Consider the following 19332-nt stretch of genomic DNA (forward strand, 5'->3'; position numbering starts at 1 on the left):
AGCAGTGACGTACTGGAATGCAGTCAGAGCGGCGCAGAATGTAGGAGCGTCTTTATTTCACTCATCACTCGTGGTTATACCCCACCTTTCAAAGTTAATGAGCAAAGAGAATGCATTAATAACATGCCGAGGGCTTAACAGATGTGACTGTTCCATGTCATTTGTTCTGAGCATTTATCATGTCGATGTCATGTGGCCGGTTCCCATGCTCTATGTCCAACAGACAGTCTCCTGAAGCCACTGTCTAAAGCAGTCAATTTTGTAAGGGAGCAAATGACGACTAATTTCATTGATGGGTAGTCTGTCCATTATTTTATCAAACAATCAATTGTTTGGTCTATACAATGTAGAGATCAACTGACAGTGGAGTACAGCAGTATCAAACAGGAGCTGACAGCCAATTAATCAGTCGATATCACACTACCCAGCCCCCTACAGAGAAAAATTTGCAAGTGTTGGAAATAAACAATCTTTGACTATATTAGAAACTGGAGAACTGTTGAACTAAACATCTGACTCAAAACAATTAATACCCAAGTAAATAAAACTGCAACTGAACATCAAACTTACCACAAAAAATCTAGATGGGAGTAATTTCTATTTTTTGAGCTATTATTTTCCCCCAATTCAACCTGAGATTCTCAGGTACACAATAATATTACTGCGACTTCATGTATGGAGCCTCCATGCAAAACCTGTATTTCAACTATTTTTAAGTATATTGTGACCGATATTTGACAGAGCTGAAAAAAATTAAATGTAATTTGAAACAAGGTGCTTTAGAGTGGAGTAATTCTGTATTTTCAAAAAAGTCAAAATTCTTTCTGCATGAAACATAAAAAAATGAGACTAGGTCAAAACCTAGTACATGGCTCAACTGTGTATGAAATCCTAAAGGGCTTTAACTTTGAAATTAGGGCTTTTACTTTGAAAAAGGAAGTGGTGGCATTCATTCAGTAGCCTCTTTTTCACAGCCTGTTCAAGGCAGCAATGTTGCACTGTTGTGCTGCCTCGTCGTTCTGTGTATATGGTACAATCACGACGTGAGGGGACAAATTTAAAAAGCAGCTGGTAGCGGGTAGCAGCTAACTCAAAGAAGAAGAACAGTGACTGTAAACGTCTGCAAAATGGGAATGCAGTGAGATTCTGGAATCGCGCCGGATGATGCCACTGACGTTTGGGTCTGTGTAAAAATGCAAAGGAGGGATAAATAAGGGACTTTGTAACAGCCTTATAAAGTGATCTCTGTGTAAAAAGGGCTAGTCACAGACTCATGGACTTAAACTCGCGCTCTTGCTTGGTACCACTGTTGCAGTCTAGCCATGAAATTCATGTAAATACAGCTTAAAATGGAGTGGGGCTGCATGATATGCAATAAATAAATAAATAAATAAATAAATAATCATATTGCACTATTTTTACATACTGCAATTGCATTATGAGTCACAATTTTAGTGGCAAACGTCAATTTTACATTTAATATTCACGCAAAAAATATATAAAATATAGACATACTGAGATTTCCATAATATTTCAATTAACTGTGCAGCCCTAAAATGAAGAACAAAGCTCTTAGACTCACTTGCACAGCAGAGGGAACCTGCTTTCTCTGGAGCTGCACTCACTGATCAGCTCCTTTTTGCTCCACTCAACACAACCCTCCCCTCCTCAGCTCTGGTCAGTGATGTATGTCCCTGCATGACTAGTGGAGGCTCTGAGCCACTGAGCACTATCTGAGCCAAGTCCCACTGAAAACGATAGTTTGTAAAACACCCTACCAATGCCAATTAACTGGTCAAATCGATAGTGATCTCTAATACAATGTCGGGAAATGGTGGAAAATGCTTATCAGTTTTCCTTCTAAATGTCTTATTTTGTTCCAACAACAGTCCAAAATCAAAACATGTTTGTTTCATAATTGTAGAGGAATATAGAAACCACACAACATTCACATTTGAGAAGCTGGAACCAGAGAAAAGACTCAAATTGATGAATCGATTAGGGAAGTTGTTGCAAATTAGTCATCTGTCAATCAGCTTATCAATTAATCAACTAACCGTTATAACAATGTTATAAGGTATCTAAACTGATGTGCTTCTTTCATTTATCATTCTACTTTTGATTTCAACACTTCAGGAGCCTCGTTAAGCTGAGGCATAACTTGCACATGCACGAAGTGGTTCTTCACTGTAGCAACGAATAGGTATCTGTCTCATGAATTTCTGTTTGATACTTCAAACTGACTTTTTCATTTGGCACCAGCAGCCTAACACATGCACATTAACACATAGGTAGTGATTGGATGCCTTAGAAGCACAGGATGGTTTCTGTGGTTATTTCTACAGGACACATGCCGGGTCAGGTCAGGCTCCTTGGCGATGTGGTGGGTCGTAACGGGGATTATTTTAACCAGCACAAGTATGTACACCAGCCCAAGAATCCAGCTTGTGAAGCAGGTTTAATAAGAAGAATTGAGTAAAAACCTGGAACATCTGTTTTTACTTCATTCCATGTTTCACATTTGAGAGAGCTCAAGGCTTTACTCAGCATTTATCCAGCTAACTCTATTAAGCCTGCTTCGTGAGACAGGCCCCCTGCTCTGCCATTTTTCCATCTTAAACGCTGTGTCAAGACTTACTCATCAAGCTAGCTCTGGTCAAACACAACAGTCCATTTTCCTTGCCTCAAAATATCATAAAATGGGTTTTAAAGCAAATTGCTGAGCGCAGCCAAAACGCACAACTCCTCGTTTCAGGGGCGCAGTTTTGTAAGTACATGGGTGTAATTGCTTTGTCTGGAGTCCTCGCTGTCTGTGGGCAATACATAGTTTAAGGATTTAAGTGTGTAGGATTACTCATTAGTCTGCATGCTGTGATTCACAGCACAAATAACATTCCTGGTCATGACCAATAAGACCATATGGTGCAAAGAGGAACACAGTTCCCTGGAAAAGTGCTGAGGCTATGGAAATCAAACATGTGCGTGGTGAGCTACTTGTTGCTGTCTTTAAGGACCCACTTTCTTACTTTACACTTTGTACATAAACCTCATTTAGTGCAGTGTCACACCTACTGTGATTATGTCTGAAAGTCTAAAAGGGACACTGTGCAATCTGCAAATTACAGCTTTATGACTTCAATGCATTTCCTCTACAAACAAGCAGGGAGGAACAGATGTCACTTGCTGAAAATAAAATGATGTTTGGAGTCACTGATCATGAATCATCAGAAAGTACAAAATAGGTGTTTAGGTTTAAAGACTTTAAAGAGGAGCTACGCACATTTTCAGAATTCATACATGTTATTCTTATGGTCTAAGACAGTCCAAAAATAGTAGTAAACATGAACCACTCTCTTCCATATACAAAAGCTAGAGTGCCAAAACTCAAATGTGTGATGTCACAGGGTGTAAAGTCTGGAGCTGCTCCACTGACAAAGAATTGGGAAAGGTGTTATAGATGACACTGAGAGCGCCCCGGGGAATGTTCTGAGTATATGGGTACATTTTCTGTTTCAGAGCTGAGAACACTAAAATAAAATAAAGCTCATTTGGGTATAAAAAAAGAAAAACATTCTGTGGGTCCACAAAATCAGGATCCCATTTACTGTCAATGGAGCAGCTTCAGACTTTACACCCCATGACATCACAAGTTTGAGACTTTCTTCTCAGGTTTCTGGTTTTGAGAGAGAGTAGCTCATGTTCACAAATATTGGTTAAACTTTCCCACGCCATGGAAATAACATACTGAAATTCTGAATTTGGGTGGTTTCCCTTTTAGAAGTTACTCTCAAGAGTTTGTGGTTGAAGGAAAAATCAGCAGTAGAGTTACAGTTTTACTCTTCTTCCCAGTAAGTAAAAAGTAAGTATATTCAGCAACACAACAGATATGCATTGCCAAAAATGTTGTTATAAAAAGCAAAAACCAAAAAAATCTCTTCCTATCAATGTAAGTTACTGTCGCACACTTACCCAAAACAATCCTTTACCACAGCTTCACCTACTTTTAGGAGAGGAAGTGATGATGTTACATGATAACTTGATAAGGAATTTGCATTGAGGTCAAAAAGGCAGTGATAAAAAGAGGAACGCGATACTGAAACACACAGGAAATATTTATCTGTACATCTCTCCCGCACCTCACGTGCCTGAAAAGCTATGGGCTTTATAAGATTTTAATAATTTAAATCTTTTTCAACATGGAAGCAGCAACTGATTGAAACTTATGTAAGATCAGTCCAAGTCTTGTCAGTCAGGAGATGAAATCACACAGTGTGTGGTGCTCTGGAATTTCAATCGTTTTGATCCAGTCGCTGTCAGTTTGTTTAAGATTAGTTGAAATATGCCTCAACTGTACAATTTCTAAACAGAGAAATAAGGTGCTGTGCATTGAGGGAGAAGGTGATTTTTTTAAGTCACTTATGACAGAACACTTTCCCATCATTAACGACATGTTCCAGCAATCCTTTCTGCACTGTTATCAGACAGGGGGCGCTGTTACGGCTCTTGTCAAATAGTATAGCAGTTCCGAATGCAAAAACAAGCCAACAGGAGGTTCCGCCGTCAACCATAAAGACAAGGACAGAGTTCACGCAAAAGTAACACTGGTGCCAAAGATGCTGCAGAAAGTGAATCGCACACCAGCTACCTAGAAAACAATCCCTGTGTTCACAAACAGATATACAGTTATGTTAGCCTTGGAGTTGCTGATGGACTCAGACTCTGTTAATTTATGTTTTGATCAACATTCTGAATCTGATCTGGATGAAGTAACTAAGAAAGTAGCGAGTCTGTTAGGTCGAATCAGGATCACCATGCTAGTGACGGTGACACACAAAGACGCGACAATCACAAAGGCGACGGAGACGATGGTGTGAAATTTGTTGCTTAGGGAGATGTTTCACTATGGTGAGGTTTGTGGTGCCCCCAACATTTTGGGGAGGGTTCAACTACGATTCAAACTGAATATTATTTTTAGTATCATTTTTATTTATTTTACACAATTAAAGTTGGCAGTATGGAAGTGAAAAATCAGAAATGTAAAAATGATATTAGCTCTTAGATCTGCATTCTTTCTCAGAACTTTAGACTATTGTAATAGCTGGTTTATAACCATACAACAAGGATGGGAAAAAATCCATTGTTGTATGTTTGATCAGTGCAAACACCACTGCCACATAACAATATATACACAGCTGAATGAGCTGTAAAAGATCCTTTTTATGACTGTGACACGATATTAAGTACCAGGTGGTCACATCACACACTGCAGTCACACAGTAGGTTAAATGTTGGCATACACTGAAACTGATTAATCAGAGAAATAAGATCTGGAATTATTAATACTTTTTTAAGAGTCTAGTGTTTTGTCTTTGGATGTAAAAATGGAAAGCAACAATACACAGTGGGGAAAAAGCAAGGACATAATCCTACTGCACTATGCTCTTTGACAGCTGAGCCAACACAAATACCCAATAAAATGTACTTAAAAATGAAAATGAATAATCATAAATAACTCACATCTGGACATTGATGGGATATAATAACACCTAAATGAACAAGTCAGATATAAGACAAAGGGCGAGGGCCCACTGTGTGTAACAGCAGCAAGCTACCCTGCTTCTGTGCAACCTTTCAGGAGGCTGATTCATCCTATATTTGCCAAGTTGAAATGTAGTGGGTTTTCTTTTCACATATGGCCCCTGTATTACCCGCGGTCAGAAATGCTTCGGTTATTTGACTTTCTCATTATATCTAAACATTACACCACTGCAAAATGCAGGTAAAAATGCAGCTTATTACTCACATGTCCGTGGTTAATGAACCCATGTTTATAGGCAATTTGATCAGCTTCCTCGGGACCTCCAGGTATGTGGACAGCCCATGTGTTGGTGTAGACCTTCTCACCCAGTGCCGGTTCCAGCCCAGAAACCAGCAGGACCAACAGAGGCCCGAGTAGCAACTCCAGCAGCCTGAGCCTGCGGCCTACAGAGGGACCTGGAGGGCCAGAAGCCATGGGTTCTCCTAGTGCAGCACGGTCTCTGAGCACAGCACCTCTCCTTCAGGCCGGGGCTGCCCACGGTACATGCAGGTGTATGGAGAGACAAAGAAGGGGGGCAGTCACAGCTCACCTGACATGAAAGAAGAAAACAATGCAAGTTTACACATCTGCAAAGTTCAGAAAGCCTTGTGAAGACTGTATAACCTAGAGACTATTCACAAGTGGCTAAAGAAAAACACTTGGTCTAAATTTGAGGTTTTCAGGGCTCAACACTAACTTTCAAAAGTGGTTTCCAGGCTGGCAACCATGCATCATTTGTTGGCTGCTGAAACAAAAAATATAGCTACCATTTTTAGTCACCTTATATTTTGAGTAATTAAGAGGATATGTAGTTATACATCAGCTTTAAATGGAAGGGTGACCAAAAAGAATGTTATAAAGCCAAACTACACTGAGAGATTCAGCCAGAGACTTTGAGATCAACTCTTAATTTTTTTTAACGGAGCTATAGGGGCACTCCAGCTGTGTTTTTTTGACAACACTACGAGACATATCAAATTAAACAGAACAGTTTGTTAAAGTACAAGAAATATCACACTGCACTTTGCAGTACATTTAATTTCAGCCCAACCAAAAAACAACTTAAAAACCGTTTGTTTATCTGAGTTGGTGTGATGCTGTCTCTGTAGGAGATGACAGCGCCGTCAGGTTAACAATAGCTCAGCCAGTTGTTCTGCAATCTGACAGCTGACAACAAGCATCCCAGAAACAAACATCATGTTGTTTACTAAGTTAACTTCACAAACACAGTGTCCCGGCTTGCTAACATCATTTACCTCCTGCATGTCTGAAAAATCAGGATCTCTTAAAAAGTTACAGGATGTATCAGAGGATAATATGTAGTCTTAAAAAGTTTTAGAAGGATCTTCTGTTTGGCGGCATGAATCTTGTAAATGGCGGTGTTTATCAGTCTGTCAACGGGTGTCCCAGCTCTTGCAGCCTCCACCTATTTATCACCTATTATGTCTATTCTTCATGTTCAAAAGTGGCTGCCATCAGTGTCAATCAAAGACCAATTTTTCAACATGGTTGCCAATGGCAACGTGGCAAAGGTTACTATGGAGCCCTGGTTTTGTTCTTCCTTTATAGTTCCTTTAGGGCTCAAGGAATAAGGATCAGAAACAGGAACAGAGGAAAAAACCTGGTGTGAAAGTTTTGAAATTCTAAAATGTGCTGTAACTGAATGCAGATAGGTCGAACAAAGACTAAACACATTAAATAATATATGAATCTGTTTGTTCACAAGGAAGAGCAGCCACCCCAACAGCAGTTTGGGCCAGACGTCCTGCAGCCCAGCTAAGTACAGGCATTTGATAATCCCACAGGAAGTAGTGAGCGGGACGCCAAGGCCAGGCCTGATGTTGTGGTCAGGCTCACAGCAGCAAATTTGGGCATTTACACTCCCGTGGGAGGATACGGTAGATGAAGCTTACAAAAGGGAAATGCTTAGGTGTGCTGGGATGCCAGCAGAGGTGGAGGAGTGTGGTTGGAAAAGCCAGGCTACGCCCTGGATGCTGAGAGATCACAGCACAGTTGGTCTCACTATGAGGTGAAGTAGCCACTCGAGGGTGGAGTTTAAATACCTGAGGCAGCCGGCAGTGGCTGCGGCCAAGGAGAGAACATACACACTTTAAGTGTCAGAGAAAAATGCTTGACTACAGCCCACAACACACTGATCCGAGTGTGGGTATTTCATTGTAGTGTGCTGACTCATATGTTATCACTAAGACATTAAAAAAACAAAAACATCTTTAAAAACAAAAACAAAAAAAAACAATCTTGAATAAGACAAAGCAATATATCATATGACAGTATAGCTACAGTAGCCAGAGCTCATGGAGTAATGTTGCAGATACAGTTTTGCCTCTAAGCTGTTGTTTCAAGCCAGAAGGGTCAGCTGCTCCTTCAGTCTGTTGAGATCATTATCCAAAGTGCTAACTCTATTGTAACCCCTGAGCTGACTGGGCCGCACTGAATACAGAGCTCCTATTCTGTGTTTCCTACTGTATGCAGCCACATTTGTTCTCCTCATTCAAATCCACTGTGGTTCAGGGTGTGTTGTCTATTTGCAAGTGTTAAAGCCTCCTATAAATCAATCCCTCTCCTGTGTTGGCCATCTGATAAACAGAATACATAAATCTAACTCACTGTGCCATTATACCACACTTCATATGAACTAACAAGTGCCTTAAATTTGCCCTGAACAGTTTGTTGTGAAGCCAGAATGATGTGTTTATAGGTAGCTGGGACATTCATCATTATAACTTAATTATTAATTTTGCATGCATTTTATAATTGGACCAAATTTATTCACTTGGACCCCAATACATTCATGAACCTTATCATATGCGCTTCTGTTTTTCTCTCAGCTGTATACAATTACCATAAGGCCACTTCGAAATCATATTATACTTTGTTAAATGTTCCTGTATAACATATATAAGCAGATTTGTCTGATTTCATTACACATTTATGGTAGGTAGGGATGCACATATTGTGAAATTCTGGGCCGATACCATTGTTTAAAATAACAATTGACAATTTCTTTTGTTTGTTTGATTGTTTGTTAATTTTATATTTGCTGTTACTTATTACCTCTTTAGAGCCAGAGAAACATAGAAATCTACATTTTGAAAAGACAGCTGACCTGTTTTAAAGCCATTCACTTCATTACACTATCTCTGAATGAGCACAAATTCAATTATACACATTTATAAAACATTTAATTCAACCTTCTTTCACATGAAAAACACCTTTTATTACTGCTTCAAAAGGCTTTTTATTACATTTACATCATAATTCTCTCTCTGATATCTACTTTATGTTGCAAATTTCTCCGACAAGATTACATCTGAACACATCACGACAACACTATAATTTACCTTGCCATATAATCATTTTTACCAAACAGAGCTTAAACACATCATAATGTACCTCAGCGATTAGTTCAAGCTACCAGCTGCTAACAGCTAACGTTAACAAGCTCTCCTTCTGCCGATTTCAACATGGATTTGCTGTTCACAATATATCGGAGAAACAACAGGTGCATCCCCTGATGGGTCAATAGTGAGTTTACTGCGTCTCTTCATCTCAACAGCATCCCGGAGAAGATCCCTGTTCATCTCAAACGTGTTTTCTGTTGTCTCTGGGACGACGGGACACCATTAGTCTCAAATCCTGCTTTGGCAGAACTGAAAAACATCTGCCATTGCCAGTGGTGTAAGTCATCTTGGTTGCCAATAGGCCAAAGGCAGTCAACAAGGCAAATATTGGCTGATATCGATGTGCACCCAGTAAATCGGTGTATCCCTAACAGCAGGGAAGTCATAATATACCAGTATTGACGATAACCGTGATATTTAAATAGAAAACATTAATGTCTAATTAATAATACACATAAGATAATATCATGTAAATAATCAGTGCATCTTCAATCATTTCGGTTCCTTTCTGTTCTTGCTTTGTCTATGTTTCCCAAAACCACCTGGTTGCCTTTTCACTAACCATTAAATGTAATTGCTCTTTATGTATTCTTTTGTACAGTTCTGGTTACATACTCTCTCTCTCCACCTCCCTACGCTCGTATTTTAAGTAAAATTAATTTGCCAAAAGAGACAAATACATAATAAACAAAATTAATCTGACTGATGGTATTTTTTTTTCAGAATTTCTTTAAATATTATAATAATATAATTATCATAAACTCTTTGGGCCACCATGACTGCGCAGTGACAATTTACAAGTATTTGAACTACATGTACAACTTCAGATAGATGCTTTATTTGTTGCAGAGGGGTTACTCTTCTTTGTACATTTACAATTAATTAACAACTAATGTGGTTTAAAACCAGCATTTTTTGACACTGCTTTGATAAAAATGTTCATTAATTCAAGTGTACTGAAAAAGCAACAGTTCAGTCACAGATGATTCATTAATTTGGTATAAATGGCTTTAACGGAAGAATTACTCTTGCTGCTGTAAAAATCCCTTTGGTGGCTGATTTTCCCATCTGGCTGGTTCCTCGGGAGTTTTTTAGGAGCTCCCTAGATGATAACACGTCTTCTTTTGCATCGATGTCAAAACAAATACAGCTCCTGTAAATCCTCTCTCACTTGTTTTAATTACATTTATTGTGCCGGTATTATATTTCTCTCATCTATACATGTTTATCTGAGAAAACCCTCAGATTTGTATTATAAAAGAAGCCCTGTTGGTTCAGTGGCAATTCAGATCAATATTTAAATCCCTCTGCAGGGAGGTGACACATGCGTGGAGCTGAGAGATATATTAGGAGCTGTAAAGTGAAAAAGACATGATTTTAAACTGCTGAAACACTTGACGGCCAGCTTACTTTAACAGCCAGTAACAAGTAAATGTCTACAGGGTTAAGACAGACTCGGTTCAACGAGCTGTGAAGCCACAGGTAACTGTATCATTAGCAACCAGCAAGATAGTTTACAGGCCAGCCTGGCTGTTGAGTCAGTACAACAAGCTGCTAATCCGTGCCAGGCATTTCAACAGGAGATGTTCCATTTCATAAATATCTGGATAACAGCTAAGTGCAAAACAGAGACTACTATATATAAAACAAGCACCATGTGTATCACACCACGCAGAACAAATTGGGCGCCGTAAGTGTCTCTCAAAGTAGAACTGTTTTTAATGTGCCAGCCTTCAGTAGCACCCAAATCCCTCCGCCACCACCTATTTAATTCTTCCTTCCTGCTCAGCTAAGCCTATTTAAACACATAAACACACACAAATCAGCCTAAATTAGACTAAGTAGCAAGGATCCACACCCAAGATTAATTACATGTTGACATTTTGTATCATCTGCTCGGTTCCTACTGAAATTGAAGACAAACAAAAAGTGCTTCCTGGTTATTAAAGCCAACATTTGCTTAGGTATTTATTGGATTTAAATTAATCAACATTTCAAAATATAGCATACGATTAAAATAAGCTAACAAGAAAAATAAGGAAAGTGGGAGATAATTCTCGTGGCATGACTCACTCAACTTTGTCCTTTGTCCTTTGATGCAACAGGTACACAGAGTGTCAATGTTTTCAGACCTCTGTTTGATTTCCAGACACATGCTGACATTTAAGCACAGACACCTGTGACCTCATCTGGGCGCTCAACCACTCAGTTTCTGTAACGTCAGCGGGTAAACCACACGCCTGACGCAACAATGCTCAGCTACTTTACTGTTCGCGAGGGACAAAGGAGAAGCTGACCGTCACGCTGTGAGTGGTCTTTAGTGGTACCACAGTAAATGATACCATATGCTAGACTGTGATAACAGAGGTTATAACAGAAAAAAATAACACTACACCAAATTATAATTAGCCAAGTATCATTAAACCCAAAAGGATAATACCAGCCTCATTACCGAACTCATCAGAACGCTTTAAAAAGGAAACAGTTTACACCTCATCAGTTTATTATTTACATTTTAATGAGATAAAAATGAACTCAAATGCGTTTAACCCATATGACCCTCTTCTCACACTCAAATATCTTGTAATTACTGCCGCTTCCCTCATTGTGACACACATGAAAACAATATCTCAGCGTAGGAAGGCTCAGATAGCCCACTGAGAATTTGGAAATGAGCTGTGTGTGAGTGGCAAACTGATGAATTGACAGCAATAATAATGATAATATTTGGTTAATTCAGTATGTCATTAACAAGACTCAGAATCACATTGCATTTGCAGCTGAATCGTGCAAAAATATTTGTGAACCTCAGTTTCTAAATCGTGTTAAGCAAAGGGAATGCTCATGGCAGATCGCCAGTATAAAACTGGGTTTTCCACTACAGCACCAACATCATCACCTGTACATAGTGAGTACGTGTTACACAGGCAGCAGACTACTCCTATCTGCAAACGCCTTAATTCCTCTGGTTCAGTGTTACACTATGTGGCAGTATTCCATTATCACTACCTTTAATTACAAAAACCTTTTTTAGAGGAAATCACAGGAGTGTATTTGGGCTAACACTTCACAAAGGTTCTATCTTACAAAGTAGAGTCTTTGGTGTAATTACCAGCAGCAATACAACACTGAGATCACAAAGAATGCTTTTGATAGTTTGGTCTTCTTGTTTCCAGATTCGGTTTCTCATGTTTGCCCTCAAAATTGTGCTTAAGATTGCATCTGAATCTGTGTTTAAATAAATAACATCTTATAAATCTGCATCACAACAAGAGCAGGGTCTTAAAGGTCTAGTGTGTAGGGTTTAGCAGCATCTAGCGGAGAGGTTGCATAATTAAAACTTCTCCTGTGCCAAGCGTGTACTGGCACTACAGTGGCTAACACAAAAACACAAAGGGCCCAGTGTTTGGTTTGTCCTTTCAGGGCTACTGTAGACTAACATGGCAGACCTGTGGATGAGGACCCACTCTGTATGTAGCTATGAACGGCTCTTTCTAAGGTAACGAAAACACATCAATTTTTAGTTTCAGGTGATTATGCACTAATAAAAACATAGATTTTAATATTATATAAAATTTAGATGCTCCTAAAACCTACACACTGGACCTTTAAAGAGAACGTTTTGAATCTTAACCATGTCGCCTGGTATTATCACACAATCTACATGTTTGCTCAGTGCACAGATTGAAATTAGAAAGTAGCCTGGACGATATTTGGAACAGTGAGAGTGAGTGACTTTAGCTTTGGATTCTGTCCTCTACACTGCTGTGAGTATTTTAGATGTTGAACTTGAGTGAACGAATAAAGATTTATACTTTAATGTTTTCTTAAAGAGCGTTAACATGTAATATACAAGCTTTGTGCAAACAGGAACACAAACAATGTTATTTGCATAAGGCTCTTTGTGGACATTAAATAAAGCCTCTGGATGACACACAGACAGCCGGAGTCTTGATATTTTAACATTTCCATTTAAGCACTTCCATAGAAACTGCTACTGAATCAGATTCAATGTGTTGTAATTTGAAATATTGACCAAAAAGTGGCACTGATGAGATCATACACAGGAGCACAATGGTGAAAATGGACACCTCTGGAGAATAAGGACTGTATAAAACCAGATCCTGCCATTATTCTGGATGTTGTTGAGAAGCAGCAAAACACCTTTGTGTTTCAACTAACACCTCCTTCGCCACATTATTTCCCCTCCTGAAGGCTTTAATAACAGGAGCAGATTTCTACCTCTCTCTCCGATGGTGTAACATTTCACCATTTCTTTTTATTTAATGAAAATGTATACCTGCTGCTTAGTTTCAGTGTTTTAAAAGTATTCAACCATGTCCGAACATGCCATCATCACACAGTGTAGCTGTTCACAAAGTACTGAAGGTGGTTTGCGATCATTCTGTGAGTAAGTCTTAGTCTTATGATGGGAGTTTGCATTGTAAAACCCATTTGAGGTTTAATGGGTTGAGCTCAGCAAGCCTAATTAAAGTACCTGCGAACCAAAAGAAAAAGAAAGAAGCCTCTGTTGCCTGTTCTTCTTTGTTTCTGGTACATTTATTTACATTGTCTATCTACTTTTTTAGACCTCCTGCAGAAATGGCCAGCAGTAATGCATAATACAAACACATACAGTTAACTCCAGAGTTTTCCCAAGACAAGAATGCATTTCACTGAGATGCATGTAAAGTAAGACAAGCAACTTCAAGACACCACTGCAACATCTCATCACACTGTAGAAGTGAGCTGCCTGGCACGTCAGAACAATGTGCATTGTGTGTTTGAGGTGCCTTAGTGTCATTTGGCACATGTAACTGCATGCAAGGGGCTGCACAACCTTGTTTTAGAGTTGATCCATACTGATGGGCAGCTCAGTATTGCCTCAGTGGACAGTGTTGCACAAACAGCACATGGAGGTCAGCTTACATAAAGAAGAACACTTATTTCTACAGTAGTGACACTAAATAAAGCTGAAGATTAGTTACACATGTGAAAATAACGTTAGTATTTATATCAATGCAGGTTATGTTTCATCAGATCACAGTACACAACACCACAGCACGTCAGCCCCGTCTTACCCAACAACATCAGCTGTGTTTTGCATTGATTAGCCCTAATGTCAAAGTTCAGTCCCGACGGAGTCTGTAGCTTCCATTATGGCTGATATGTCAGAGCATAACACTAAAAGTAAAGTAAAAGTTTCCTTAGAGCTGCGTCACATAGTGAGCTTTAAAAGGAGGCTGTTGTTGGGGAGCAGATTAACTGCATTAACAGTTTAGGAAGGAGGAAAACTTCTCTCGCCCTGGCCTGTAACGCCAAACACTGTAATGTCTCTGAGCTCAAGTTAAGAGGTTTAAATGCATCAGCTGATAAGAGTAACGCGGTGGGCTTGCAGTCGGTTGACTCACCTCACGCGTGAAGTCCGTGACAACAACACGTAGTCATAATTTGGCTCGGAGCGGCGGCTGGAGCTGATCGGATGATGACTCCTCCGCTTGACAAATATGTCTGAAACTGTACCGCGCCGTGATTAACGTAAACTTGACACCGCTGTAGGCTGACCTGCTCCTTCTCACAGGTGCCTCCCCTTTTCCTCTCCTCTCTCATCCAACCCTGACGAACATTTCCGACCTTACATTTTACTACCGACCGAGCAGTGTGGAACACGAACAACACGTTTTTTTTTCTTCGCAGGAACAACCACAGAAAACCGGACGCAGCGCAGTCGACGTCACCTCGGCGTGAGTGTGTATGTGTGTGTGAGAGATCCCCCCCTTCGCGAGCCGACACACACACAAACTGACAGCAACCGGGATCAATAAGACAACATGCCGTCCTGCGCTGTCCGGTGTCAGGGTCCCGGTGGTACCAGAGGCAAACTCGCCGAGCACGCAGCCCAAACAAGTAAAAATACCAGCGCGAGCCCACAGGAAACTTACAATCCGCTCAACTTACCAGCTTCCTTTTACATCCTGCTCGACCCGGCGGGTTGTTGGCTCTCACCGCGGTGTTAGAACCGACGACGGATCGGTGAAGCGACTGAAAAATTGATAAGAGAGAATTGCTGGTTATAAATAGTCATGATACCCCTCTGGTGTACCGCTGAGTGGTCCGTACAAGCCCCAGGAAATACGTCACGGCCGTGGACGAAGTAGAGACGTTAGAGCAACACCTACTTAGCAGCCAGCAGCGCTGCGACACCCCCACCTGCTGGTCCGCAGCGGAATTGCACCCTGATCCTCATAGTGAGGCTGACAGCTGCCACACAAGCTATTCACTGAGATGGATGGAGACACCTCAGAGTGAACAGAGTAACACTTTAAACCATATATACAACCATGAAACTCCCCCCGTTTATTACTAACAAAAAAAGTTTTTATATTAAAAGTTTTTTTATTGTATGTTTGAATATGCAAATAAGGCATTATCTAGATAGATAGATAGATAGATAGATGTACTTTATTGATCCCGAATTGGAAAAATTATTTTGTTGCAGCAGCAGACTAAAATTAAAAGCAGTAAACACACAGTAATACACATACCGCACTAGAAACAAATATCGATCAATAGAAAATGTATAAAGAAAACCATAGCATACTCTATATAGGATAAGATATATATCTATAAAATATCTATAGAATACACAGTGTAAGAATACACTATAATACACTCTTAATATACTAAAATATTAAATATATCCATAGGATAACATGTATACGCATAGTTTGTGTGTACATACATGGTTTGACAAAGCATAACATATATGTCATGTTTGGATAAGGATATAAAGATGAGATTACTTTTTGACTTAGGTATATATATGAATTTTTATTTTTGTAATTATTTATATCTCGCTGTAAGACAAATATTATTGGTAATTAATTTAATATATTACAATAGGTCTAGGAGAATTAATTATTGTACAGCTTTATACTGATGGGGAGCTACATATTTGAGTATTGTTAATTTATGGAGAATTGGTGGAAATAAATAAGGTTGTACTTCCTCCCACTCCTTTTTGGACATGTAAATCAAATCATTATATGTTGTTTTCAGTTTTAATGCTTCCTTTAGTATGTCTGTTAATCACTGCATGATTATTTTGTTTATTTGCTACTTACATGTTCAAAATAAACCACTACTAACTAACTAACTACTACCAGTACACATAAAACAAATGTGCAAATTCTTTTAAGTTATTGTTTTTTCCGAATGCATCTATCTCAGAATACATATTCATCTAATTAAATATATACTGATTTTTGTATATGTCTAGATCAAGAATCTGTATATTGGATAAAGCCTGGATCAAAATTCTTGTTTCACATTTTTGTCATATCAGAGTCAAATGTTCTTGCAGACAGGGTTTTGGATATCTCTTTTTATTACTCCATAAATCAGAAACTACTGTCAACAGCCATAAAAAATCCATTTTCGCCATGTTTTCAGGAATAAAATGTTTCATAAATCAGACTAGGAATGACAAATGAATGAACCCCTTTGTGCAAAACCTTCAGAATATAGATAGGCATTAAACTGGAAAGTTATATATATGGAAGTGCTACTGAAGTTGAGAGTCTCAGAGTATGAGAGCAACTCCTTGTGAGATGTCAAATGTAAAATTCTATGCATTTTTAGACAAAAAATAAGACACTAGGGTAAAAATTGAAACTAATATCACCATGAAACTTCCCCAGTTGATTACTTGCATTGAGAAAATTATTTCTATATTACAAGTTTTCTGAAATTTCATGTTTAAATATGCAAATGATGCATTATCTTATTGAGTCTGTGCTTTTTGCATGCATTTCCAGAACAGAAATCAGACCTAAAATAAACACCCAGATGTGTATTTTTGACCTTTTCTCCCCACTAGCCTGAGAGAAAACACGTCATGGAAGCAAAATAGCCCCAAATCTCAAAAATTGATCAGTGCATGAAAAAACAAAGTTTTCACCTGGGGTGTTCTGCCATTTAAACCATGCCTGGTGTAATGCCAAGAAGTGCCATCGTCACTGAGAGCATTGTTGTTGCTGCTACACACACACAATAAATGAACATCTTTCCTAAGGTCAGAATAGCCTGTTTGGAGGCCCCCAGGCAAAATTAGCTGCTGGACACCTACTGACCTCCAGACATTCATGCCGCCCACTGTGCAGTGTGTGTGTGTGTGTGTGTGTGTGCCCTGTCACCTCCAAGTTATCACCGAGCACAATGCAGACTATAAACGGCAGCTTCATCATTTATTTACCCTGACCCATCCAGTGGCCTACTCCTACACTGGAATAACACTATCTGGTCCCAGGTTTCCTGTGTGTCAGACAGTTTGTGATAATTTGACTGAAGCTAACTCCCCTTCTCTATGATCTCTCTACTGGCCCTAACAATGTAAGGGCATAAAGTTAGAAAAGTAAACAGTAAAAAGAAAACAAAATAAATGAAGAAATATGCACCATGTGAGCACAATACCTACTAAAATGATACAATTATGATCAACACTACATATTCACACGGCCACAAAATACACTACACTCCTGCCTTCGTTGATATTGTACTTTAGAGGGTTAGATTCTTTAACAAATGTGCAATGAATTAAATAAACAAAAGAAAAAAACAATTGACATGCAGTTGACCTGAGGCTCTTGGAGCCCCTTCGGGTGTGATGCCTCGGGGCAGCAGCTTGCTTTGCCTGGTTGAAATTCTGGCCTCTTTCCTTCTACATCCTCCTATATTAAGCTGAATCCACCTGTAGTCTCTAGATCTCATTTAGAAACCTTGAGCTACAGTATAATATAAACCCCTGGTTCCCAACCTGGGGGTCCCCACCCCCACCTAGGGTCGCCAGAGCCTCACAGGGGGTTGCAAGGCCTTCTTGAAGAGAACTTTTCAAAAACATACAATAGACCTATGTGTCCCAGCATTTCATTTATTCCTGTGAAGAAAACTAAAATAAATTCATTCATTCATTTATTTCCCGTAACCGCTTATCCTTATTAACATTATTTGAATGCTTGTTAGATGGACAACAACAGTAAATATTGATCAACAGTAAAAATAACTATAGTTCAATGACTCATTGAACTCATTCATTCATTCATTTTCCATCACCGCTTATCCTGTTAGGGGTCACGGGGGGCCTGGAGCCTATCCCAGCTGACACTGGGTGAGAGGCGGGGTACACCCTGGACAGGTCGCCAACTTATCACAGGGCTGACACATAGAGACTAACAACCATTCACACTCACATTCACACCTACAGCCAATTTAGAGTCACCAGTTAACCTGCATGTTTTTGGACAGTTGGAGGAAGCCGGAGTACCCAGAGAAAACCCACGCTGACACGGGGAGAACATGCAAACTCCACACGAGTAGACGCCCCCCACCCTGGGTTCAAACCAGGAGCCAAAAAAGAAGGAAAGTGTCTGCACACTGAGTTAAAGCTCCTGCTTTTATTTGGCTCAAAGCTGCAAGCTTTCAACCCTATCGGGTCTTCATCTTTGCCTGATGAAGACCCGGTAGGCTCAAAAGCTTGCAGCTTTGAGCCAAATAAAAGCAGGAGCTTTAACTCAGTGTGCGGACACTTTCCTTCTTTTTTGATTTCGCCTGTTTGTCCTGCACCTGGTACCTAATACGGTCTTTGGATGTGCGCACAGCCCTTGGCGACAATGCCAACCACTGCACCACTGTTGCGTATTTGCTTTTAAAGGTTAAGAAATTTTAACTTACAAACATCTCCCATGATAAGGCCGCAGTCGAGACCTGAACACAAGTTATATTCAGAGCCTTCAGTCTCTGCTAAACAGCCACGTCCGGTGTCTGAAAGAGTGAAAACAGTTAAAACAACCAAAGAGGTAAGAAAATCCTAAAAATATCAGGAAAACCCCTCTGATGAAATATTAACAGGACGTAATTTGCTCCAAACTGATTTAATGGCTCATTTTATGCAAATTTCTTGCAGTTATTGTGTTTATTATTGAGATGAATTGTACAGTTTATCAGTTGTTATGTGCTGTTATTGTTATGGATTGAATATAATGTGAAATATCCATCAAATATATCACTCAGCCAGTGGTTGTCAGTTTACTCAATGATAGAAAAGGGGTTTAGACCAAAGTCTGTCAGCATCCTGTAAGTGGGTGCATTTAAATTCTGTTTAACTGTTCAAGTAGTTTTCTGAATTATTCAAACATATAAATACACTTGAATATAACAAACAGTTTCCTCACTGCCTTGACGCTGTAACTTGACTTGTGCTTCTACTGAACAGTCAGGTCAGCGATAATTTGCTGTATTGCTCCGAACATCAAAAATCCTGGGAGCTTAAAAGTT

At 39.5% G+C, this 19332-nt stretch overlaps 1 protein-coding gene across 4 annotated transcripts in view; it reads right to left on the minus strand.

The window, feature by feature from the left end:
* The window catches only part of furina (furin (paired basic amino acid cleaving enzyme) a), a 110468-nt gene extending 95352 nt beyond the window's left edge, over positions 1 to 15116 (minus strand). The window contains exons 1-2 of one of the 4 annotated variants that reach the window (XM_050051874.1): positions 14959 to 15116; positions 5804 to 6128 (exon numbers count right to left, since the gene is read on the minus strand). In XM_050051874.1, the coding sequence (XP_049907831.1) occupies positions 5804 to 6013 (210 nt within the window). In that variant the 5' untranslated portion in view covers positions 6014 to 6128; positions 14959 to 15116. Of the gene's footprint in view, positions 1 to 5803; positions 6129 to 11073; positions 11191 to 14411; positions 14705 to 14958 lie in introns of those variants that run through there. The other 3 variants (XM_050051881.1, XM_050051865.1, XM_050051889.1) reach the window with 3 other exon arrangements.
* Between the last annotated feature and the right edge of the window lie 4216 nt (positions 15117 to 19332).

The sequence above is a fragment of the Epinephelus moara genome, chromosome 1 (genome assembly GCF_006386435.1).
Source record: "Epinephelus moara isolate mb chromosome 1, YSFRI_EMoa_1.0, whole genome shotgun sequence".
NCBI lineage: Eukaryota > Metazoa > Chordata > Actinopteri > Perciformes > Serranidae > Epinephelus > Epinephelus moara.